Here is a 27344-nt window from a genome sequence, read left to right on the forward strand (position 1 = left end):
TGATGAAGACGAACATCTCGCCAAGGCCATCCCCACACCCCCACTTCTTGCCTTCAAACAACCGCACAACCTCAAACAGACCATTGTCCGCAGCAAACTACCCAGCCTTCAGGAGAACAGTGACCATGACACCACACAACCCTGCCACAGCAACCTCTGCAAGACGTGCCGGATCATCGACACAGATGCCATCATCTCACGTGAGAACACCATCCACCAGGTACACGGTACATACTCTTGCAATTCGGCCAACGTTGTCTACCTGATACGCTGCAAGAAAGGATGTCCCGAGGCATGGTACATTGGGGAAACTATGCAGACGCTGCGACAACGGATGAATGAACACCGCTCGACAATCACCTGGCAAGACTGTTCTCTTCCTGTTGGAGAGCACTTCAGCGGTCACGGGCATTCGACCTCTGATATTCGGGTAAGCGTTCTCCAAGGCGGCCTTCGCGACACACGACAGCGCAGAGTCGCTGAGCAGAAACTGATAGCCAAGTTCCGCACACACGAGGACGGCCTCAACCGGGATATTGGGTTCATGTCACACTATTTGTAACTCCCACAGTTGCGTGGACCTGCAGAGTTTCACTGGCTGTCTTGTCTGGAGACAATACACATCTTTTTAGCCTGTCTTGATGCTCTCTCCACTCACATTGTTTCGTTTCTTAAAGACTTGATTAGTTGTAAGTATTCGCATTCCAACCATTATTCATGTAATTTGAGTCTGTGTCTTTATAAGCTCTGTTTGTGAACAGAATTCCCACTCACCTGAAGAAGGGGCTAAGAGCTCCGAAAGCTTGTGTGGCTTTTGCTACCAAATAAACCTGATGAATGGAAGGACAGGATTAGTTTATTTATGATGCCCCATGCCATGTTTCACCAACAGAGATCGACAAACATCAGTACAGACCAGGGTATTAATTCCTGGGAATTTTCTGGCCTGTAGGATTGAGCGCTATCATGTGGTCGTAAAAAGTAATTCTTCAGCTGACATCATTTGAAACTGCTGAAAAGCACAAAAATAGCTTTATTAACTATTTATTTTTAATAATCCCACTGCTCATGCCACTTCCTGCTGCTACCACTGGCAGATTAATCACCATTCATCTAAGGCACAAAAGATTGAAAAATATATTTTTCAATACAATACACTTGAAAAATATATTTTAAGTTTGTATAAATATGGTACATTTTATTCAAAATTCAAATTATCTACGTTATTATTGTATGTTGTCTCTTCAACTTGACTATTTTGCACTTTTTCAACATCTTGCCCATTTTCACCTTTATAGCAACAGATTTGTACTTTGCACAGACGCTTGAAGGCCGATCAGTTCCATTTGCAACAGCTGGAGACTGTTATAGTGCTGCCAGATGTCCACAGGTGACTTACCTATTTAGCTACTCAATATAGTAATATTACAAAGAGTCAGAAAGTGTACATTGAAAAAGCTAACAAATGAGACTGCTATTATTTAAAGTGTATTATTTTATGTACATGAAAATCTTGTACCATCCATACATTCATGAGGTGACACATTAATGAGGTGTCTTTACGTTATATTCTATCTACTACTTGTCCACTTTTGTGAGCGATTTGGCTACAGATTTGAAGTGTTGCTGTTGATTGTGTTTAAAGTGGAACTTATTAAATTATAGAAATTTCATCTGCATGTTCTGACATAAGAGTATCAAATACAAGGCAATACTTTCGGGAGCTAAAGTGCCACTTACCCATTATAAACAAGATGTCAGGATATGAACGTATAATATGATGAGAAAATAAGCATTAATAATTCAGAGTGTTCACTTGGAAACAAATCACACAGAGAACCGTAAAGCTGGCAAAATACTTTCTGAAGAATACTGCTGCATTGTTGAACTTGTTTGTCGCCCCCTATATACATATTAAACTGGAAGATATGTTTTATTATTAGTCCTTCAAGATTTTAAATTCATTTTTGGAATATCAGTGAAATTTGTATGATAACGTATAGGTCGAGTCAAAAATCTTGTCAGAACACATTATCATTACCACATAGCTACTTAAACCTCCTTTGAATAAAATATAATGATAATTGACGTGTCCTGTTTTTTTTAAGCAGACTATTTCAATTTTTGGTTATTAAGTGTATTTCATAGTATCATAGAATTCCTAAAGTGCAGAAGAGGCCATTCGATCCATCAGGTCTGCACCGACTCTGCGAAAAAGCATCTTACCCATGCCCACCTACCCACCTATCCTGTAACCCCACACATTTACTATGACTAATCCACCTAACCTACATATCTTGGGGCACGAAGGAGCAATTGAGCATGGGCCAATCCACCTAACCTGCACATCTTTGGTCTGTGGGAGGAAACCGGAGCACCTGGAGGAAACCCATGCAGACTCGGGGAGAACATGCAAACTCCACACAGTCACCCAAGGCTGGAATTGAACCCGGGTCCCTGGAGCCGTGAGGCGACATTGCTAACCACTGTGCCACCATGCTGCCCCGTTGTATTTATACAAATTTAAGTTTATTTATTAGTGTTACAAATAGGTTTACATTAACACTGCAGTGAAGTTACTGTGAAAATTCTTACTATGTACCCACACTAAAATACATATTGAAGAGTAAAATGACCTACAATTGATGAAAAAATGTTTTCACGTTCTATCTAAGATATATGATTGATGTGCAGAGATAGGAGACAGTTTACTGCCATAAAACTATACATTTTCCCAGTTACAGAAAGTACATGAAAGCAGAAATTTCCAAACTTATTTCAGGCTTTCTGTTTATTCAGCCTCAGATTTAATTGATACGAATTTTCCTGATACTCCAGGCTAATCAAATTGTATTTCTGCAGTCATGAGTGACCAAAATGTAGCATGGAGAAACCAGTTTTTGTTTTGCTTTCCACTGCATGTGAGTTCTCACTAGGCATACTGCAGTGTGGAAACAGGAGTAGGCTATTCAACCTGTTCCACCATTCAGTTAACTCCATTCTTTAATTCAATCTACCTTCTCGGTTCCTTAACATTTTTAATACTCTTGCCTAAAAAAAATCAATGTCAGTATTGAAAATTTCAATTGACCTAACCCACAACAGCATTAAGAGGAGGACAGTCCTGAATTTCCCTAAGTTTTGTGTGAGGAAATGTTTCTTGGCATTGCTTTGAGTGGGCTAACTCTAATGTTAAGGTTTTGCCCTTTTTTTCTGGACTCCCCACACCAGAGGAAAGAGCAAGGGAGGCATAACCTAAAAGGAGATAAAATAACCATTAGAATGGGAAAAATCCAATCACGAAAGGCTGGAGAAAAATGAGGACAATCCAGATAAGTTTTCTGTATGGAATAGCCAGAACCAGAGAGAAAAAAACAAATGTTATACCAGCACAAGTGGAACGTCAAAAACATGCTAGGGATGGAGAAAGGAAAGAACAACCTAAGCGACCTGCTCCATTAGATATATTTTTGGGTGCTTTAAATTAAGCTACCCTACCTGGAGGTTCGGGGGGAACTTATTCTGGAAAATCCAAAGGAAAAGAAGAACTTTTGTAATGCACAAATTAGCAAAGAAACCAAAGCATGAATTTCTTGCATGTGCGCTACAAGAACTCCTGCAAACACTTGTTCATTTTTGGGACATAGGCATCAATGCCAATGCCATGGCCACCAGTTACTGCACATCACTAGTCGACCTGAGAAGATGGCAGTGGACTGCCTACAATTTCCTGCAGTTATAACTCAATGACTTGCTTGACTTCCTGCTGGTATAACTCAATGACTTGCTTGACTTCCTATTCTTAAGGATATTATTGAACCAGTTGAGATTTTGTGACAACTCAAGAGCCTCATAGTGACTCCCACTGATATTCACCTTTCACAGGTTTTTAAAATGGAAGTATAATTTTCAAACTGTCCTGTGAGGATTTGAACTTAGCCATCTAGATTATTGGTTCAAGATCCCTGCAAAGTAACCATTACACTATCCTGTGATGTCTTTAGGAATAATTACAATAATATTGCATTGTCAAACTACAATATAAAAAAGTAGCAAAATAATTGTATTAGTATTATTAAAGCATATCTTCTCTAATAAATATGAGTAAAAGACCTACACTGCCATATGCTGAATATATCCCAATGACTGTAACTTTTTTTTGAAATTTGGTCTGGCTTATCAAAATTTAAATGACATCAAATCACAATTTTATATCAGCAATTTATTTTGAAATGTTTTCTCTCATCCTACCAGTTTAGGCATTATCATTTGTGAACTTTTGTCGTGTTCTTTTACCTGCTATAGTTTAGATTCTATTTTAAAGACATTGGTCAATAACAACAGGAAACTTTAACGTTTTGGCAATGAGAACTTTGCATGATTTAACCGGATTAGTACTTCTACTAATACTTTTAGCATAATCAGAATGTGGTAAATGAGCTGTAAATTCCAGTTATAGAATATAAGATTAAATTAAAATGACTTAATTGGTTAAAATTACTGTGCATGTAAGTAAGATCCGCTAAATCTTCCATGATGATTATTTCAGGGCAAATAATTATTTGCTTAGTGAAAAGTGGTCAGTTTATTATGTTATCTTAAAAAAAGAGTTTGTGTGGTGCTGTCGATGCATAAAATGTAACTTGCAGGTATTAGTTGAGAATATTTATCTGAACTATATGTGACTATTTGCAAACACAGCAGCAGTGCCCTCTACAGATAGTTCTGAAACAATGCTGTTAAATACCTCCCATACGATTAAAATTACAAATATAATCAGTACAAATTGTACATCACACACTTTATTTATCATGGATTCCTTAATTGATTATAACTATACTGCAAGACAGATCCAAAATTGCACCATAGTATTTACTAAGTACTAACTTGGTTATATAAAATGTTGTCTTCATTGTTCTACATGCTGAATCTAGATAAAGTAATAGCGAAGGATACAAACTCAAAACATAAAATTTTTACTAATAAATGCATCACAATTTATTACCATTATCCACTAATAAATTCATGACAAAGTAATAAAATGAGAAAGACTACTTATATTAATCTGTAGGTTTTTTGTTCATTTTTATCTACTATATCTTATTTCTAGTTTCAGTTGGGCTGAAATAATATTTTGTACATTGACATTAGAGACTCGTTGAAATCAAACTTCCATTGGCTTATATATGTTAATGGACCAGCTCTATTTTAGACTATGAGATTTGAACGAATATAATGTGATTGTTTTAAAAAACTCCTATCAATGTGGCATTATTTTTCAGGGTCAATTTAGCATTAATCTCTCTGGAACAGGACTCCGAGTGTCTGAATCAACGAGGTGGATTTCACAGGGAAATTATGCTGTTGTAGAAATACAATGGTTGCTGGTAAGTATGTGATGGGAAATATGGCTAAATATTATTTAGCAAGAAGTAATTTTACTTGGGTTAATGTTATTTTATTAAAGTAGTTGCACCTAAATTCTAAGTGATATGTTAACTGGTACAGAGCAGATGGCCTTTAACCTGTGTACAACTACTTTTCTGTATGATATATGGCTGACATTGTTCCAGTAATGCTGGTAGCAATAATACATATGGCTGGTAATTTTAAAGTATAAAATAGTAAACTCATTTTTTAAGCTCTTCAGTTTTACCCAAAGAGAGTGTGGTCTGAATTTCAATGCAGGGTCAAGAATCCAACATCTGGAAGAATTTTGTGTCCCGAGCCCATGCCTCAGTTCTGTCATGTTTGTAGTGCTATTTTTTATATTCTGATGCCTCATTGGGCAGGAGGCAAACTCAGCCATTCGAAACAATTTTAAAGAACCGTACATGTAAATAAATCACTCCCGCACTCTGAAAACAAAAAATAGGAGGAGCATTGAGTGAGAGGGCACACTGAATGGAAACACTCTGAAGGATATGGGTGAGCAGAAATACTCTAAGGTGTTATGTATGTAATTGGCCGTATACTTAGACCTCACACTTAACAGGGAGTTCAAGTGCATAATTCCTTGAAAATTCAAATGCAGTTAGGCAATTATCAGACCACAGGTTGAGAACTGCATAAAGTTTTGGATGCACTAATACAGATGAATAGTAAATCTATGGCGATCATACTGTACAAATTCACCAGATGATGCGAGGGATGAAAACTATAATTATGAGCAGAGACTTGAAATGCTGGGAATATTTCTACTGGAGAAGAGCAGGCTAAGAAGAGTCTTTGAAAATGCTTAATGCTTTGATGAAGGAAATATTATGTTTTCTTGTTAGGAAGTCAATGAGGGATCTTCAGTTTAAAAATGACACTAATAATATGGTGAGACATTTCTTTAAGCAGAAGGTTGTTGAACCTTTGCCACAGAAAGTTCATTGTATTTATGACGGGAAGTGGATAAACACTTAAAGATAAAGAGTTATAGAGGGAGCAAGCAACAATGGGATTAGTTTTAGATTGACGTATCAAAGACATGACCTGTAAATTTTTATGACGTTATAGAACATATAAAAGACTATGGTAAAAATACTGATGCAGAATATTAAAAGTCTAATTATGCCTCCTTGAGAGTCATAGAGTCATAGAGGTTTACAGCATGGAAACAGGCCCTTTGGCCCAACTTGTCGAAACCGCCCTTTTTTTTTAAAACCCCTGAGCTAATCCCAATTGCCCGCATTTGGCCCATATCCCTCTATACCCATCTTACCCATGTAACTATCTAAATGCTTTTTAAAAGACAGAATTGTACCCCGCCTCTACTACTACCTCTGGCAGCTTGTTCCAGACACTCACCACCCTCTGTGTGAAAAAATTGTCCCTCTGGATTCTTTTGTATCTTTTCCCTCTCACCTTAAACCTATGCCCTCTAGTTTTAGACTCCCCTACTTTTGGGAAAAGATATTGACTATCTATCTTATCTATGCCCCTCATTATTTTATAGACCTCTGTAAGGTCACCCCTCAGCCTCCTACGCTCCAGAGAAAAAAGTCCCAGTCTATCCAGCCGCTCCTTATAACTCAAACCATCAAGTCCCGGTAGCATCTTAGTAAATCTTTTCTGCACTCTTTCTAGTTTAATATCCTTTCTATAATAGGGTAACCAGAACTGCACACAGTATTCCAAGTGTGGCCTTACCAATGTCTTGTACAACTTCAACAAGACGTCCCAACTCCTGTATTCAATGTTCTGACCAATAAAACCAAGCATGCTGAATGCCTTCTTCACCACTCTGTCCACCTGTGACTCCACTTTCAAGGAGCTATGAACATGTACCCCTAGATCTCTTTGTTCTGTAACTCTCCCCAATGCCCTCCCATTAACTGAGTAAGTCCTGCCCTGGTTCAATCTACCAAAATGCATCACCTCGCATTTGTCTAAATTAAACTCCATCTGCCATTCGTCAGCCCACTGGCCCAATTGATTAAGATCCTGTTGCAATTGGAGATAACTTTCTTCACTGTCCACTATGCCACCAATCTTAGTGTCATCTGCAAACTGCCTATATTCTCATCCAAATCATTAATATAAATGACAAATAACAGTGGACCCAGCACTGATCCCTGAGGCACACCGCTGGTCACAGGCCTCCAGTTTGAAAAACAACTCTCTACAACCACCCTCTGGCTTCTGTCAAGAAGCCAATTTTGTATCCACTTAGATACCTCACCCTGGATCCTGTGAGATTTAACCTTATGCAACAACCTACCATGTGGTACCTTGTCAAAGGCCTTGCTAAAATCCATGCAGACAACATCAACTGCACTGCCCTCATCTATCTTCTTGGTTACCCCTTCAAAAAACTCAATCAAATTTGTGAGACATGACTTTCCACTCACAAAGCCATGCTGACTGTCCCTAATCAGTCCTTGCGTCTCTAAATTCCTGTAGATCCTGTCTCTCAAAATACCTTCCAACAATTTACCCAACACAGATGTGAGGCTCACTGGCCTATAGTTCCCAGGCTTTTCCCTGCAGCCCTTTTTAAACAAAGGCACAACATTTGCCACTCTCCAATTTTTAGGCACCTCACCCATGACTATCGATGATTCAAATAACTCGGCGAGGGGACCCGCAATTTCCTCCCTAGCCTCCCACAATGTCCTGGGATACACTTCATCAGGTCCTGGGGATTTATCTACCTTGATGCACTTTAAAACTTCCAGCACCTCCCCTTTTTTAAATTCCTTGACTTTTTTAAATTCAATTAATTTGAAGTCAATGGATAATAAAAAGTGCAGGTTGTAAAATGAGCAACCAATCCAATTCTGCTAGGTTTCTGCCATGTGACTTCAGTTAAAATTATCACCCTATGAATGAGTCATGCTTTATCTTTCCTTTCTTCTGACTGAAGAAGAGCCTAACATGTACCAAAATACAGGGCTGGATCTTTAAAGGGTCAGGTCCTGGTGTGGGTGAGATTTCAAAATCTTGGGATCCCAACACCTCCCAACAGATTTGGATTTTCAAAGGGATTGGCAATAGGGAGGAAATGGGAAATGTGCTCCCTGCCAATCAATTAGGCTCCTTAAATGGCTTGTTAAGGGCCTCTCTATTTAGCATTGCGATTTTCAATGCTTTTGCTGCTGAGCTCAGTCTTGTGTTGTCGGGTTCCCCACGAGGCCAAATTTGAGGGGACCACACCTCAACTTGTTGACCATGGCCACATTCTGTCCATTTGACCTCCTGGCCTTCTGAGGAACTATCTACTCTCATCCAATAAGGCAGCAATAGCCCCCAACAAAGCTGCGCCTTCCTTTGTGACATGGAATGTGTGCGATATAGAACCAGTTTAAACTTTTAAAGGGAAAAAATTCTAATTGTCAAAAAGGAGGTGGATAACTAAAGGAATAACAGACAACATAAAGCTATAAGAAAAACCACACAGAAGTACAAAACAATGCACAGATCCGGTTGACTAGAAAAGATACAAAGAGCAAATGGTATAAGCTCCAAAATAGGGTTTGAAGAAGAAACTTGCAAAGGATATCAAAATCAATATTTTTTTTACAAAGAAATCAGAAAGAAGGGGGTGGTCAGAAGCAAGGTGAACCACTTGAAGATGGATAACAGTAATGTTGTCAAAAATAAGGAAATTATGACATGCTAAATAATTACTTGGCATGTAGTGTAGAGGAAGATGTGGACATGCTGGACATCCCAAGTAAACTACTATTGAATCAGGGACCAGGCGCCATATGTTCATCTGCGTATGGGAAAACCTGACCTGAACTTTGCAGCTCGCAAGATGCACACCCCACCCATGTTTGACTGTGAGAAGGATTTTTGTCTTTTCATATGAGTCAGATTTACAGTGCATTTTGTGAACTGCAATGGGTATAGGTGGAGAAGAGGACCAGTTAGTAAGCCCAATTTAGTTTCCTAACGCAACAGCCCAGCTCCCAGCATTATTTACAGACCATTTCAACCTCACCTCTCATTCCCGCACCCTTCCTGTTGCCACCCCATGCCACTTCATGTCCCTATATATCGTCCATTGCCACTCACTCAGTGTGCATTTTGTACAGTCCCTGGGAGCTACGCAGCAGTAATCGGAAAAATAACTACCTTGAAATCATCAAAGATTCATTAAACCTCTAACAAACTAAGCAAACTGTGATTTCAAGTTCACTATCGTTGATACTGGACCAAAATATTGTCATGCTTTAGTGCCTTTTAGATTTGTAACCAAATCAAACACCATTCTTAATGCAGTATTGCAGCGGACGAGAAAAGAGGCATTATCTCCACCATATTGTGAGAAACTCTGAAAAAAAAATCCAAGAGGCGGGTCCCACAACATTACACTGGTGGGACTGTCTCTGATTGCGGCTGCCCCACCAACAATGTTTTTTTTAAAGATTGGGATGCCCTATATAAATGTTGCCCAATAGAAAAAATAAAAATGGAATACCTATCCCTTCCCCCACGCACACAGCTCCCAGCCCCCTCCCCCCAACATGCAACACGCTCCCAGAACTGCCCCCTGTAGTGCGTGAGCAGTGACATGGGGCAGTGCACACACCTGAGCTCCTCTGATGGATCCTGACCACCAGGTGCACGCCATAGGAGACTAGTCATAATTCCTGATGGCGTGTGTTATGCTGTTATAAATGGATAATACAATGCAGGAGGGGATTATCAGGTTCAGTGGCCTGATAATTAGGTTTAAATTTAACCTAAACCATTGAATGTCAGGAATCCTGTTTACTCACCGATGGGAGAAGAGGTCAATCGTGACGGGACTGCCTGTTAATGTTAACTTTTTGGGCTTATCGTGAGATTTTGCACTCCCATTGCCATTCATACCTGATGTGAACAGGAGTGTAAAATCCCAACCATAATCTATTATTCTAAGATCATAACATTTTTGATAGTTCTTGGACCATCTGCAGAGCTAAAGTTTTTGAAACCCAGCCAATCATTCATAATGGAACACCTGTCATTCCAAAAGCTTCCAGCTCTACTGATAGATATCCATTTCCATTTCAAAGCTGTGTGCCTGCCAATCAGTGGAAGGAACAGATGCACATTTATTCCACCTTCAGAAGCAGGGTGTTTTCTAAATTGTTAGGTCCGCCATTCCAACTAAATCAGAGCCAGAGAATTTGACAACAGAACACAATTTTTAAATTAATTATGGTACTTTCTCCTTTGGAAAAGTACTGTAATAACTGAACAATTACAGAACGCTGATCAATGTAAGGGTCAGGAAGTCTTTGCAGGAAATATCCCTATGAGGAAGCACTGCATTAAAAACACATTTACATTACAATACAGCAGCCAACAGTGATATTTGAAGATCTCAACACATTTTACACTTGCATCTCAGAATATTCCAGACTCCTCAGCAGACTTTCCATTTTCTAAGCAAACCCTCTAGCCTGTGTGCTTTTAATGGGCTTCAAAAACTCTCCACTGCCAGATGAAAATAGTGACTGGGAGGAAATCCAATCTTTGTCCCCATTTAAAAAGTGAACCGATTTCAGTGGGGGAATTTGCACACTAGGTATTACTGACATGCAGGAAGAGCAGAGGAAAAGGGAACAGAGTCGGGAATGCAGAGGAAAATTGCATTTCTTCAAAACAAACCAAAGTATGTCCAATCAAACACCAAAGTGCGCTTCCCCACCCAGATGAAAATTCAGCCCAGGCACTGAACAAAATGAACTTATGAAAGATGACAGTGTTGGAGAAATTAGTGGCCTAAAGGGCAAAAAAATCCCCAGGATCAGATAATTTCTATCCCAGAGTTTTAAAGGAATTAGATGATAAAATTGCAGACACTCAAAACTATAACCATACAAAGTTCTCTGTTTGGCACCATTTACTTAAAAAGGAAAATTGTATCAATCACTCGGCTATTCATGAAAATGACAGAAGGAAACCAGGGAATTATAGACCAGTCAGTCTAGCATCTGTTATCAGAAATTGCTACAGTCTATAATAAGGACAGGATGATGTAACATCTTGAACATTTTCAGCTGATCAGAAATAACCAGCATGAATTTATGAAGCTTTTGTCGAGTCTGACAAATGCAACTGACAATTTTGAAAGGTGATGCAAGTAGCGGACAGCGGGATGTGTATGGATATTATTTATATAGACATCCAGAAGATTTGTGGTAAAGTTCCTAATGAAAGGCTGTTAGCTAAAGTTGAATTTCATGGAATTGAAAGCAAATTATTGACCTGGTTAAGAAATTGACTGAGTGGAAGTAGGCAGAAAGTAGGGTTAATGGGCAACACTTTAATTTGTAGAATGTGTTCAGTGCTGTCGCACACGGATCTGTGTTGGTGCCTCCATTATTAACTGTATTGATTAATGACTTAGATAATGGGATAATAAGCAGCATAGATGAAAGGATGAAATTACAAAGGGATTAAGTGAATGTGAGCAGCTGTGGCAAATTGATTTCAATGTAGGCAAATTGGTAATAGGGAAGCCATTATAATTTGGAAAACATATACAAGATGGAACTACAGAAGCAACTTCTGCACGGGAAGACTGACTCGGCAGGAGCATTCAGAATAGAACTGGTGGAACTGCTAAATTGCCCCTTAGTGTCACAAGATGTGCAGAAATTGATGGATTAGCCATTGGAAATGTGTGGGTTCACAGGGATATGGTGGGGGAGAAAGCTTGGGTGAGCTACTTTGCTATCAGAGAGTAGGTGCACACTCGATGGGCCGAATGGCCTCTTTTGCACTGTAAGGATTCTATGAGTTCCTGACCCTGTGAGAAATAGAACCATTGTTTGATGTGGTAGAAGTGAGAAGAAAAAGAGTTTAAATAGCAAAGTCAGCTGTAAGGTTTGCATGGTTTTCATTCTTATGTTCTTAAGATCAGATCATGATTTTTTTTTTTAATTGATTCTTCACTATTACCTTTGTGTACATTCCTAAATTATTTTGTATTTTCTTACTGGTGTGCACAAAAAAGTATGATATTCATCAAATGAGTGGTTGAAGAATGTCACGTGGTCAGTTTCATTGAAACAGACAGACGGGTACTTCTGTATGTTATATTTTAGGTCTACTTCATATGAAGTTATCTACCAAGCATTATTAAAATCAATATCATCTGTATATATTGGAGAAAACAGTCACATTGGAATGGTCTTTCATACTGTAGATTTAAACAGTTTCATTAACCACTTTAGAGATCAGTGGATTGATTTATTGTTCATCAGCCATGGTGATGTAAATTCCATTCCATCCACAGAATGGCGCCAAAGTTACTGGGAAATGTGGAGGATACTGTGGCAAATGCATCCCATATTCAGGAACAGGACTACATGTACAATTGCTTTAGCTCAGGTATTTACTTTTTAAGTACTTCCTCAAATTTAATGTGATTATTGTCAGCTTCATATTCCACAACTACCATCGTGTTGGACCAGTAATGTGGGATTATATCAGCCTCAGACACCAATACTTCATGCCATTAATATCAAGGTTTCATCATTTTTCCTTCTCTGAAAGTTACACCCATAAAATCACGAGTAAATAAGGCAAGATATTGGCCCAAGTCCTTTTCTGTTGAAAACTGAAATTCCTTGAATCCAGCTCCTCTCCCAAAAGTTTGGCAGGGCAGGAATTCTAGCTGCCAGTGAAGCTTTCCCCTCTGTCTGTGCCCCGAATCCCAGGAACCAAATCATCAGCAGAAAAAAAAGCAGCTGAAGAGTAAATTGTTTTTTTTCAAAAAGGAGCTAATAATTGATCTCTAAGGAAAGTTAATTGCTGTACATATGCTTTTGATTGCCTCTCGGAGACCAGGATGAGATCCTCACTGTCACATTCATGTAGGAAGCGTGTCTGCTTCCTGCTGGTGTACCATAACATAACTGCATGAAAAGCATAGCTGGTGAGATTTCTGGCAGGGAATGGTGTCAACATGTCAATCCCATTTCTTTGAATAACTGCAGCTGGGGAAGGGGAAGGTATCTGCTTGCCTCCTCCTGTCAAATTTTCAGAAAAGAGAACAGGAGTGTGAAGACCCAGTCGCGTTAGGATTCATTTCAAGTTTTGCCATCTCCCACATGACTTGCATCTTCGATGTGTGAGTGCCACGAACTGTGGGCCCCCACCGTCCAAACTTCACTCTCTCTCTATGATTGGCATTATTCTTCCATTTGGCCTGCAATCTGAAGAACGATGCCTTTCGGAAAATGCTTCTCTGCCTCAGCCCTTGCAGCTTTTTATTCGCAGTCTTCGCTGTAGCTTTAAAGTTGATTTTATTAGTGTCACAAGTAGGCTTACATTAACACTACAATGAAGTTACTGTGAAAATCCCCTAGTCGCCACACTCCAGTGCCTGTTCGGGTACACTGAGGGAGAAATTAGCATGGCCAAATTACCTAACAGCACGTCTTTCGGACTATGGGAGGAAACCGGAGTGCCCGGAGGAAAGCAACACAGATATGGGGAGAACATGCACACTCTGCACAGATAGTGAGCCAAACCGGAAATCGAACCCGTGTCCCTGGCGCTGTGAGGCAGCGGTGCAAACCACTGTGTAACCATACCTATAGTGCATGAGTGTTAGGATGATGAACTATGCTTATGGATCATCAATGCTGCTGTGCACATATCTCCCTTATAGTCAGGAGAGTGCCTTGTTGCCTCAAGATGCCCTTTTCCTTTGCATTCTAGTCACCACTAACCAGGAGGAATGCCATCAGGGTCTATCTTTGAACTTGCCTTGCCAGACCTAAACAGCTCATTAAAACATTTTCTGCACTGGAATCATTTCCTCCTCACCACTCCTCTGCTGGTGACTTCATGAGTTATCGCCAGCCAAGCCTCTTGGTCTGCCTTGCAGGTATTCTCATGGAGGGCAACGGATGTTTCTCCATGAAGTCCCCCCTTCTAGAAGCACTTCAAGTGAGATGTCAGTAAAACAGGGATGCCCTTCTGACCCACTGCCATCTGCTCAGCTCCTCCTTCCTCCATTCCTTCCAGGTGAATGGTGAGCACGGCAATGGCTGCTGCTTGCCCTTTACGTCGGACCCACTGCTTCCTGCATCTTCCAACTGGCCCGCTGCGGTCAGTTGGAAGATGCATGCGACACTGGGCGAATAAAGTACATTTCCAAATAAAATAGCAATACATCTGCATTGTCAATGCAGAGCAGGGTTGGAACCTAGAAATGAATGTGACTTTGGGAATCCCAGCCCCAGAAATGAAATCCCACCCCATAGTTATCTGTTGGTTAACCTAATGTGAAGAGATTATGTGTCATGGCCTTTGGGTACCACAACCTACAAGCTCTAAATGCTGTTTTGCGTCTCAAAACTTTAAGCTTTTTGCTGTGAATACTTAGTTAGAAAACTTACTTAGTATTCCTATTTACCAAAAGCAAATAACAAACACAAATCAAAATAAAAGTCAAATTGGTGCTTATTAGAGACCAATCATAAGAAAATTATGCAGAAGTAAGTAGCTGAGGGAAGTGATTGAAAGGCGATTATTTAATTTTAAGCGAGATCTAGAATTGACAAGTTTAATGAATGTGATAGTTTTAAAATATCAACAAGCGATGATGGAAGTGAAGTGGTTTTTATGTCATGATAGCTGCGACCTTTTCCACTTCCCCCTCAGTGTGAGAACCACTGGAGGACACATCAGAGGTTAATCATTTGGAAATTTAGCTGCAATACACCATTGATCTATCACAGTAGAATCAGCTCCCTGGGCAAAGCTGAGCGAGGCCTTTGGTCCTTTCTAGGGGAATCCTCTGCATAATCCAAACAACGTTTCAGTCCTTCAGTATAGCATTAGCCTCATTAGTGCCTGCATTCCTCTGCAACTCAGGAGTGATGTATAACATGTTGGGTGAAATCTTCCAGTCCTGCCAGCAATGCGAAGCTCAGTGGACAGGGAACCATAATTTGACAGGTCACAAATCCGTTTCCTGATGGTGAGATGAACTTCAGGAATTACGTTCTGAGGATTTTAAAGGCAGGTTGAGCTTCCCAATGAATAATGTCTGGAAGCTTTTTTGCATGCATTAGTATGTTATGCATGCTCATTAAAAGACTATTCCACTGGAATTAATTTCCCCCTACAAATTAAGTTCCCCTGCAGTGAGAAATTTAAACGTTTTTATTTACGACTGAATGTAAGTATTGTGTATCTGGCAAGCTTGACTTTTTCCTGGATTCTGAAGTGAGTAGATGCTGCTTTGGCCTTCTTGGGGACTGCTCGCAAGTCTTAGCATCTTGATTCAGCTTGGGTACCAGTATGCCAAGCTACAAGAAAGCTGGATATGGGAGGCAGGCTAAAAGTTGAAGAGCGAAGAGGCGGTTGGATATGTGAGGCAGATTAAAGGTGGAAGCTGGATGGAGGAGCCAAGCAAACAGTGTGGCAGGGCGTTGCAAAGGATGGACATGGGAGACAGGCTATGGATGGAGGAGGGTGGAGAGGTTCACATGGAAGGGAAGCTATGGGTAGGGCAGGGTGGAGCAGAGGCTGCACATGGGAGAGAGGCAGAGGGAAGGAGGCTGTCTAATGAAGGAAGGCAGACTCTTTGGAGTAGGAAGGAAGGCAGACTCTATGGAGTAGGAAGAGAGGCAGTGAGGGAATTCATGGATGCAGGAGCATGAAATAGAGCAACAGACTTTGATTGTTGGCTCAGGGGTCCTGTGATTGATAAGGGAGGTGTTTCAGGGCAGAGATGGTGGGAGACAGATGGTCCATGAGGGTGCGGTCGGTACTGTTGATGTTGGGGTCCTGGGGGATGAACTGAAGAAACTGGGCAGTGGAGCGAACAGGCACAGTGAGAGGGGGGAGTGGGATGCATTAGGGTGACAGGTCTCGAGTGAAAGTCAGGTAGGTGAAGGTTTCATGAGGTGGGGTCGTGGAAACGGACGAAACAGGTAGTTTAGATAACGGGTGGGGTCAGGATCAGGGTGGACATGGGGTAATGGGTGAAAGCTCAAAGGGAAGAGAAGGCATATGCAGGTTGATAGTAATTGGTCCCCGAGTAACTGGGGGAGGTTCAAAACTGACACAGGGGAGAGAAACGGTTATATTGGATGGGTCAAGAGTGATGGGGAAATTGGAGGGGACCAGGCTTGTGGAACAAGGTTTAAATGTTACGCACATCATTTTAGATTCTCACCTATAAAACACAATCAATGTAAAACACGTGGAGTTAAAGGTCAAGACAACTGGCTGATTAAAGGAGTATCCCAATAATCATGAGACAACTGATGACAACCATCCTCAGTTGTGTTCTGTTATGGTGAAGCCCATCATCAGCAGCTTTGTTTGGATTCATGGACCTCATAACATCGAGATCCCAGCAAGATGTGGAGCTCCCACTCATTCTGTATAATTTGCCATATGCTGCTGTCAGAGGCAGGGATGAGGGGAGGGAGGGAGGTAGAATATCTCCATGGGGCAAGGGGGCTAATGACAATAAACTCCTGACTCCAAACCTCCATCCTCTCAGGTGAATGGTCAGGGCTGACAAGGGCTCTTATGGTAACTATTTCTATACTATCAAGGCAATGGTCTCTCTCTCAAGGGTACTGGAGTCAAGATGAATGGGATCAGAGGGAGGGTTCTTACACATGGCTTTCTTCACTCCGGTCAAAGACCAATGTCTCCATGCTCAGTCATATGTGAATGGGAGGAACAGTGTTCTGCGTTACTCCAGGATGTCCTTTACCTGGACCATGTGGGGTGGGGATAGGGACACAGGAACGGGGAAGGCCATTCAGCCCTTTGATTAAGATTACAACTGATCTGCTTGTAGTCTCAACTCCACTTTGCCATCTGCTCCCCAGAACCCTTGATTCCCTTGTCTATCTAAATCCACCTTGAATTAATTCAATAACCCAGCTTCGCACAGGTGCATCTTCTGAGGCATTGTCCACAGAGGTGGGGTTCGAGCTGGAGCTGTAGCTGGTCTCTGTTGCTGGCCTCCCTCCTTTTTTTGCTGGTACCTGGATTGGGGAAAAGAAAGATTTAGAGAATACCTAACAGCCTCCTTAATTAAACTAATGTATTACTCTGTGGGCGCAGTGACAACTGCAGACTGTTGGCATCCTCATTGGCTTTCTGGGGGTTTCCAAACTTAGTTTCAACACAGGAACACCTGCTCTATCTGGAATATCTCAACCACATGCCCATCATAAGGTTTGAGGACTCTAATGTCCAGAATGCCACCTCAGGTCTTGCTTACTGTGGACGCTTTTATCTTGCAGAATGACAGAAGGATTTATTGCCTTTTCAATGGTTGAATGAGCAGTTCAGGAGCATGGATGCTTTTGGCAGCTGCTGTGCTCTCCCCACTGAGTGATGAACAAGCAAGATGTCCCGCAACTGATATAACATTGAGAGCATAAAGCAGCTGCATTCAGTGCAGATGTCCCATCTGCTGGTTTGTGCTGCTAGTAAATTCCTGTGTGACATCCCTATGCACTCAGACAGCCTGATGCCCTTATGAGTATCACTTACCAGTGTGTAGACAGTGCCACTTACCCTGGTGGAGTGCAGCAGACCATTCATCCTCTTCCTACACTGCTGGGTGTTTCTTTGGGGTGCCCACAGTTGATAACTTCCACTGTGTCCAAGTCGTCATGATCAGACATGAGGGCCTCCTGCTGCCCTTCCGGCAAATCAGTGCCTCTTGCCTTTCCTGGACTGGATGAGAATCTCCAGGGAGGCTTTGCTGTACCTTGGGACCACACATTGGGTGGAATTTTACCAACACGTCCGCCCGAGTTTCGTATGATCCCACCCGAGGTCAACAGAGAATACCGTTCTCCGAGCCTTGCCTGCCCCTGGAATCGGGGCCGGCGTGCCGGTAAAATTCCAGCCATTGTCTTTGCAACATTCGTGTTGATGCAGAATAGAGAGCTTCTAGGCCCGCAATGAGTGAATGACTGTCTGGGTGTCCTCCTAAATATGGCGCCCAAACCTTTAACCCCATGAGGAAACTGTGATATTTGGCAAGCTTCTCGTGAATGCGTAAGTAATGATTTGAACAGCAAAATATTGCACATGATCGGTTGTCCTTCCGCCCCCCCCCGAGGGAATCACTCCCACTTCCGTGTCTACCATTGAACTTAAACTGCAGAACATAAGATTCCGGATGTTGTTCCTCCATCTTATCCTAGCTCTATCCTCAACTGCTACCTTTCAGCAAGAAGCACAATAATCATTTGCATTTATATAGTACCTTTAACATTGATTAACATCCCAAGGTGCTCTACAGTGTGATCAAAATATGGATGCTAAACTTAAAAAAGGAGACATTAGAAAGGTGACCAAAGGTCTGGTTGAAAGTTTTGGTTTTAGGGTCTAAGGAAAGAGAGGCAGAAAGAAATATGACCTGGAATTTCAAACATTTGCATTAACATAACATTGTATATACACTGTAATGCCAAGCTTAAGCATAAAAGATCAAGAAAATTATGGTGTAAGTGACTTGCAACTGGTTTTGCACCATGCCTGAATTTCCCTAATCTTTTATGTTAAATGTACAAAACTTCCACCAAAACCCTGTGCCATCATTAATATAGTTCCAGCAGCTGACATGAGGGTTTAATTTTAACTCCCAAAAATGGGCGAATTAAAGTTCAGTCAAATATAAAGATGCAAGAAATCTGAAACTGGAGCCCAACTCGCCCACTTCCAGTTTTAACAGAGGAGGGATGAGGGACAGGCAGCCAATCCATTCACGGGAAGTGGGTAGATCGTTTAAATATTTTAGCGAGGCTGCGAGCCTTCATTTTAACAATCATTCCATTTTTAACCACAGGCAGCCAGGTTTCCCAGGCCTCGGGAAATTTGGCAGCTTAAAGGCGGTGAAAGGGGCTGAATCCATGAGGTAAGCTGCTTTACAGTACCACTGTCCTGCACCAGGAGGAGTAGAAGTGTATCCTCTGGGCGCAACACACTACCCAGTAAGCTCTCCCTTCCAAACCTAAACCCTTCAATCTGTCTGCTCCCCACCCCAATTATCATCCAATTCCCCGACCTGTATCCAACCTCTCCCAACTACCAACTACTCTTCACCTTGATTATTGTTGAAGCACCATGGGACCCTTCCAATCCAATCATAATTACTCAGATCCCCCCTCCCCTTCCCCCTCCCCACCACCATTCTACTTCCTTCCTGATCCAGACCCTGTATTCTTCACTGCCCCCCTTCACCCACCACAAACGATGAGGATCACAATCATTTCCGCAAAGCACGTGCTTGATCTCGTAGGCTTCAGCCCAGTGAAGTAGGGTTTCTGCATCAAACACCTCCAGCCTGTGGGCAGGAATCCCACTTAAAGGCACCCTGTAATTTAAGTCTGCATAACATTTGGGAAACTCATTCTTCTAGGCTTTCCAACCTTGCAACAACCACACCACACACACACACCACTCATACCCCATACAAAGCTGCCTTCAGGTTAAAATCCAGGTCAGTTCCAGGCTATACAGCAGCTTGAACAAGCAGTCAATTTGTGCCCAAAATGTTTGGGTGCAGCAAATTCCAAGGTCATTTTCCTGCTGTTTTAATATAATTCCTTTGAGTATTTTTAAAATTTCTCCTCACTGATACCTGCAATGTATTTTCTGTACATTTGAATGTAAATTTATGGAAATAGAATGATTCACATTCAAAAGTTGAAAATATTCTGCAACTTCATTTTCTGAAACAAATTGAGCTTGTTTCATAGCTCCAAATTTTAACTTTCATGCACAAGGAAGGACTTAAATAAGGTATATAACGTAAGTTTGATGGTGGGACAAAGGGAAGAGTGGAAGGCAATGCAAATCCACAAGAGGTCAGAGGACAAATTGAAGGAAGGGTTGTCAGAATTGAGGAGATTTTAGAAATAGAGACAAGCAAAGAAGGATTTAGACACATGGATGAGAATTTTCAGTTGGAGACTTTGGCAGATTGGGAGCCAGTATGGGCTGGATTTTACAGGATGCCATGGTGCCACTGCCCCAAACCAAAAAGTCAGTATGCCCAATCAAGGGAAGAATGGTTTTCCATTGTCACTTGATGGTCAATTGTTTGTTAATAGGCTGGAGGTTGGATTTCCACCCCTCAGGCAGGAAGTCACCCTTAAGCATCTTCTTAATTGGATGCCTCCTGGAAGATATTGGCAGTACCATTGCTGCAGTAATCGGGGTCATGACTTGAAAATGGTTCCGTCATCGCAAAATTCAGCCTAGTGTTCCAAGAAGTAGCAGAGGGGGGAGAATAAAAGCCTAGCCAGGAAAGCAAGGGAATAGCCTGGAGATGATAAAGGCATGGACGGAAATTCCAGCTGCAGATGGGCTGAGGGAGACTGGCAGAATTACAGCATTAGAAATAGGCAGACTTTGGGTTGAAACTTCACCTTGAAGTTGAATAGTACAACAAGGTTGTACTCAGTTTGTTTCAACCTGAGACAGTGGTAGGAGAGGGGATGGAATCAATCACAGGGGTGTAGACATGCTTTGATTCACCTCGTTCTTCCTCAGAAATGTTGCTGACATTATCTCTGCAATGTTTGCTTTTGTGCTGATGTCTTTCTTGAGTACAGGCGTTCACTCTTGGTATTCTGTCAAGTGGTACTCTACAAATTCGTCTCACAAGCAACTGAATTCTTCTTGCTTCATGAAAGCAGCAGTTGATATATCATGAACACAAGAAATAGGAGCTGGAGTAGATGATATAGCTCATCGAGCTTGCTCTGCCATTCAGTATGATCATGGCTGATCTTGGACTTGAATTCCATTTTTCTTCCCGCTCCCCATATCCCTTGATACCCTTGGAGAACAAAAATCTGTCCATATTAAATGTATTCAACAATAGAGCATCCACAGCCCGCTAAGATAGAGAATTCCAAAGATTCAGCTCCTTTTGAGGGAAGCAATTTCTTCTGATCCCTATCCTAAATGATCAGCCCCTTATGCTGAGACTGTGCCACTTGTTTTAAACTCTCCAGCCAGCGAAAACAATCTTTCAGTGTCTAGCCTATCAAGCCCCTTCAGAATTTTGTAGGTTTCAATGAGATCACCTCTCATTCTTCTAAACTCCAGATAATATAAACCCAATTTACTCAGCCTCTCATCATAGGGCCCTCACTCCAGGAGCCAATTTCGCGAACCTTCACTGTAACACTTCTAATGCAAGTATATCCTTTTTTACATGTGGAGACCAAAACTGCACATAGTATTCCACATGTGGCCTCACTTAAACTCTGTACAATTGCAGCAAGACTACTTTGTTCTTGTACTTAATCCCCTGGCAATAAAAGCCAGTATGTTATTTGTCTTCCCAATTGCTTGATCCACCTGCATGCTAATGTTCTGCTTCCTTGTACAAGCACATCCAAGTTTCTTCGAGCATCAACACTTACAAGTTTCACACCTTTTAAAAAGTATTCTGCTATTCCACTCTTATGACCAAAATGAATAACTTCACACTTCCCTACATTATAATCCATCTGCCATCTTGTTGCCCACTCACTTAACTTTCTATATATCACTGCAGCCTTTCTGTGTCCATTCCTCAGCTTACTTTCCCACCTACCTTGGAAACATTACCAAATTATTAATTAACCCTGCTTCATTACACAATATTAGATCTAAGATAGCTTTATCCCTAGTCAGTTTCACAACATATTGCTCATGAATAAATAAGTTCACTGGTTCATTTATTTACTGCACAGTCATTTACTGTAGGGGAAGGACACTTTTTATTACACATGCAAATCGTTTGATCAATTTGTTTATTAAATAGCATTTGTACTGGTGAAGAGTAGCTTGTTAAGTTATTTGAGAAGTATTCTTCTTCTTGAGTTCTCTACCCAAAGGCAGGTCCTTGGTGATTATTCATCAAAATGCTGTGATTCTTGGTTTTTAGTACAGGTAGGACGCAGAGGAAGGTCTGTACCTACCTCAGCTAAATTACAGATGATACCGTGTGCTACTGGCATGAATATGATCTAGCCAACTGAGTTAACCAAGACCCTCTTGAATATTACAGGATCATTATTGCATTTAATGAAAACAGTGAATTACAATGCGATGGATTGTTTCCTCACTCCAAGTAATATAATGATGTTTGACAAACCATATGATTCTAAATTATGAATTATTGCAATTTTGCAAATAGATTGTAAACTTCAATGAAAAAAGAGTATTTCTCTTTCTCTTTATTCGAAACTATAGAGACAATGGGCTGTCTAATACAAATGCACGAAGATCACCAAGGTTATGAAGGGATGGAGATAGGGAAGTAAAAGATTTCAGCACAATTTCTGAAAGCTACAGACATCCTGAATGGTTGCCATTTAAAATTGTTTGTGAAAACATCTCTATTACAAGTACGAGAATTGCTGGAACAAACACCAATACAGAAATACTAATGTACCACTTCAGTGACTGTGACCGAAATTTTGCAGCCCGCCTCCCCCCAACGGCGTGTTATCCGGTGGCTGAGGTGACTTGCCATTGGCTGCTGGCAGGATCTTCCGGTCCCACTGAAGTTAATGGCAATTTGCATGGCTCGCCTGTCCCGCCATCAGGGAACCCACAACGAGGTCAACTTGGACACGTCCAAAAGATCCCAGTGGTGGGAAAGGCTGGAAAATCTCACCCTTTGTTCAATTTTCACCAGATGTGAAAACTTATATGCTATGTGTGCTATTTTTCCATTTTTTGCTAACAGTTTGAGGTGTACCATTTCTATATGTGTTATTTTTTTCTAAATTAATTTCCCTAATAGTCTATTTTGTAAATAATTTTGAAAAACTTAAGGTGAGATTCTCCAGCCTCCCGGCCACGTGGTTCCTGCCGGCAGGAGGTGGCGCATTATTTGCTAGCAGCGGGATTCCCTGGTCCTGCCGCTGTCAATGGGAATTCCCATTGATGTCATCCCACACTGGCAGGAAATCTGCGGGTGGGGGTGCACTGCCTGTGGGACTGGAAAATCCAGCCAGCGTGAACAGCCAGAAAATTCCGGCCATAATATCCCAGAAAAATCTATTTTTGTAATATCAGTGCAGATTTTCTCTTAACACATTTCAGGTTACCTTACAATGATTTTTTGTAGACTGTTAATTTTTTTCATAATTTTAGGAAATGTTGCTGTAGAAGTTTTTAACTTAATGATTTGGCTTTGACTGAGTCATCATTTATCCTTTTTAGTAGGTGTTCATGGTGCGTGGATTATTAAAGAGGTGAAACGTTACATGAGACAAGCTGGAACAAGATGAAGGGCAAATTCATACATACCTCTGTGATCTATGTCTGTAGATAAATCTGGACATTTTGGTGTATAAAATTGTATTTATGTTCCATGTTTATATTTATTTCTCAAAATGTTTTGTGAAAGGATGCTTCTATGTTTTATCTTCAAGTATAAGACTCCAGCAATGTAAAGCATTGTTTGTACATATAGTACACAATATGTAGCTTTGTAAGATAAGGACATTTTATTGACACTGTGTTTTTGAATTGTTTACTTATCACTACACATCTGTTAAACCAAAAACCAGCTGAAAAGCCATTTTTAAATGGTGGTGCTATGTACTATATTGTGAGTGTTTTTATCTTGGAATTTACCTCTGCACTTTTTAATCAGGAAACAGATGAATATGTACTGTTATCACATAAGTAATTTTGGTAAAGGTTATGTAAATATATGGGTATTTGCAGCTGTATGTTATTGCACTGGTTAACTTTCATTAGTCCTTACTAACCAAAATGAGTACACTGGTAGAAAAGTGTTAAATAGAAAGAACTAGATTCCATAAGATCAGTGTGACAAAAAAGGGGAAAAAAATTGGGCTCACAAAACAATTATTCCACAGTAATAGTGACCCATTTTGTACATTAAAGTGCTGCTGCTGGTAATGGTATGCCAAATATGATTGCATGCTCTGACCATCTTGATGCACCTTAATTTACATAAAGATGTAATAGTAAACAGGCTGGTTCACTTGTATTAAGGTGATTTTAAAAGTTGAAATAGAAAACCACTTGTTAATTAAAATAGCAAATAAAATTGCTAAATATAGAGCTAAAGAACACCCAACACAATATGTAAGAAGATTTTTTATGAAATAGCTGATGGTGAATTGTTTTTATAAAAGGTACAGCAACTTACTAAGTTGTTGGATAAAAAAGGGAATATCAGAAATCGCATTGATGTTTTAAGGGCATAAAAATCTTTATGGTGCTATTCATGGTGCAAGCAAGTATAGGTTTAAGATATATTGGGAGTATGGTCAACACACATTAATTCTGTAAACATGCTGCTAATTTTACTTAGTTTGCCAGTGTGTTCTACCCTGTTATGTAAGCGTATGCATTAAATGATGAATAGGTATAACCTATACACTGTTACATCATTCAAAGCAACATTGCATAAGATATGAGCTGAAGTAAATTAGATACAGGTAACTTTATGATTGTGCTAATATATTTGATGTTGTAGAACTAAACATTATGCAGTTTAAGATTCTGTGAAGCTAAACTCTGAAAATACTCCCAAAAAATCTACTGCAAAATGCATACTTTAGCAGGTTGTTAAGGCATGTTAGGTTTCTTAATACTGTATATCAAATCAATTGACAAATTGCAGCTGTGTATTTTACTAAGGATTTGTTTTGTTAAAAATGCACCAACAAAGCATTATACTAACATGAGGGTAAAACAATCAGTCAACATTAAGGCTATGCTGTGCAATGACAAATAAAATACCATTAAAGAACATCAAAATAAAGTTATAGACATATTACATGAATACTTTTCTGGGTTTATTAGCTGGGTAAATGACCATTTTTAATCACTATACTAACTTCATCTAATTGTAGTAGTTTCACAGTCTGAGTATAGTAGTTTCACAGTCTGAGTAGATTAGTTTTATTTTTCATACCAAAAATTAAATAAAGTACAATCGATGTTTACTGTTATTGTAAATTACACATCATTGTTAATTTGCAGTACCACAGATTTGTGTAGTTTTTCCAGCCACCATGTTTGCAAAATGTTTTAATGTATTCCCTAAAACCAAAACTCTGCTTACAAGTATTACTTTATGTGAAAGGGAAATTTTGAAGTTTTTGCATCATATCCAGGGCAAATCTTGCACTATGTGCCTAAGTTTCAATGCACGGGCATATTTTAACTTCATGATATGCAAAAGGTCTTGGATATATAGCACCTACAATGATATTAAAGGTGTATGCAGTTCAGCCATTTAGTACAGAATATCTGCTCAGTTAATATTAATCATAGGTGTTTTAAATTCATTTAGAAATTCCACCGGTTGTACTCATTGTTACCACAAAGAAGAAATTGATGTCACTATTTAGTAGTGTTACACCATGCACTACAGTATAGTAAACCAATGTTACATTATTAAAGATGTTATTCATAGTTTAAATGTATTTATGACAAGTATTAAAATATGCACTGGTAACTTAAAAATTGTTCACTCTATAACAAATAAATTATTTTGCTATATGTTATGAAGTTTCAAGTTTTTATAAATGAAGCCTTAATTAGCTTTACCCCAAAAGAATACAGGCTTTACTTCAAAAAGTTCTAGAAAGGTGAAAATGCATTTCAGTGATGAATACATACAGCCCAGTATAGAGGTCAAAGTACACAAACAATTGTAGAGACATCTGGCTTGCACTCTCTTTGAATGAAGTGATGAACCTACCCATTCAATAATGTTTCATTCAGAAATCTCAAGAATCCAGAAGGGGCGATTTGCATCCCTACTTTTGGGTGAAATCGGGAACTAGCACAGTGAAAAATATAGCATTCAGCACCTCATTTCTGATTACATCCAAGTCATTGCTATTTAAGATCCTTGAAACGAGCAGCCCAGTAATCCACTGGAACAGGTAGGCATCTCATTAGCCCAAGCAAATTGGGTCCTATGATAACAAGAGGATCGCAATGCAATTCTTAAGTACCAATGGATAGAGCATGCCATTTTAGGAGATGTGTTTCCATCCTCCCTTGAGATCAGATAGTGTCCTGAGGTTTTGAACAGTGTGTTTCAGCCTGAAACACTGGACAGGATGATGGTTGGAATCAGTGGCAAGAACAAAGTCTGTGGTGGGGGTTAAAGACAATATTTAGCTGGAGAAAACTGTGGCTCATGCATGATTAAAAGCCAGACAAACAATCTGGCAGTGCAGGATTTAGAGAGGAGTTTGAGGAGTAGTGCAGAATGTCACTATCATACATGTGGAAGCTGACTCTATGTCTGCAATCATTACCATTTGCAAATATATAATCACAAGCATATAGACTAAACTTAGTGATCACTAATTTCTGAACATCTTTGAAGTATAAGGCCTAAAATGCCAGGGAAATCTGTCTGCTAAATCCATGCTTGCACTAGTTAAGAGAAATATATTTTAATTAACTGTTAATGACTGTTGGAAAGTTTAATGTTGCATACATAAATCAGGATTATGTAACCATTAATTTATTTCTGAAGAAAGATCTACCATCTGGCACTATTAAACAAATGTGAAACCTTACTTCCTAACTCTCAAAAGGTGTTGTGGACTATTTGATAAGTATAAGTTCTATACTTCCGCCTCTATATCAAAATATATACAAATTAGTTATGACATTTGATTTTTCCAAAACAATAGACTTTAATAATTTCACAAACTCAAGCACAAAAACAGATCATGTTTAATGATTGCCACAAACCACCTATGTCTTAACGCATGGGCTCACATTGAGGCAGTTTGAAAGTGTACTTCTTAAAGCACAATAAATGTAGTTGGAATGAACCCTATAATAGGAAGGATTATGTCATCTATTATATTGAAATTGGCAAAAATGTCTCAGCCAGTTTGTAA

At 40.0% G+C, this 27344-nt stretch overlaps 1 protein-coding gene across 2 annotated transcripts in view; it reads left to right on the forward strand.

Moving 5' to 3' along the window:
• Nucleotides 1–25980, forward strand: part of adamts9 (ADAM metallopeptidase with thrombospondin type 1 motif, 9) — a 282624-nt gene extending 256644 nt beyond the window's left edge. Inside the window, exons 37-40 of one of the 2 annotated variants that reach the window (XM_078209509.1) lie at nucleotides 1299–1390; nucleotides 5283–5387; nucleotides 12725–12819; nucleotides 23656–25980. In XM_078209509.1, coding sequence (XP_078065635.1) covers nucleotides 1299–1390; nucleotides 5283–5387; nucleotides 12725–12814 — 287 coding nt within the window. In that variant the 3' untranslated portion in view covers nucleotides 12815–12819; nucleotides 23656–25980. The remainder of the gene's footprint in view (nucleotides 1–1298; nucleotides 1391–5282; nucleotides 5388–12724; nucleotides 12820–23655) is intronic. The other variant, XM_078209510.1, reaches the window with a different exon arrangement.
• Nucleotides 25981–27344: the final 1364 nt, after the last annotated feature.

Source organism: Mustelus asterias, chromosome 3, assembly GCF_964213995.1.
Source record: "Mustelus asterias chromosome 3, sMusAst1.hap1.1, whole genome shotgun sequence".
Classification (NCBI taxonomy): domain Eukaryota; kingdom Metazoa; phylum Chordata; class Chondrichthyes; order Carcharhiniformes; family Triakidae; genus Mustelus; species Mustelus asterias.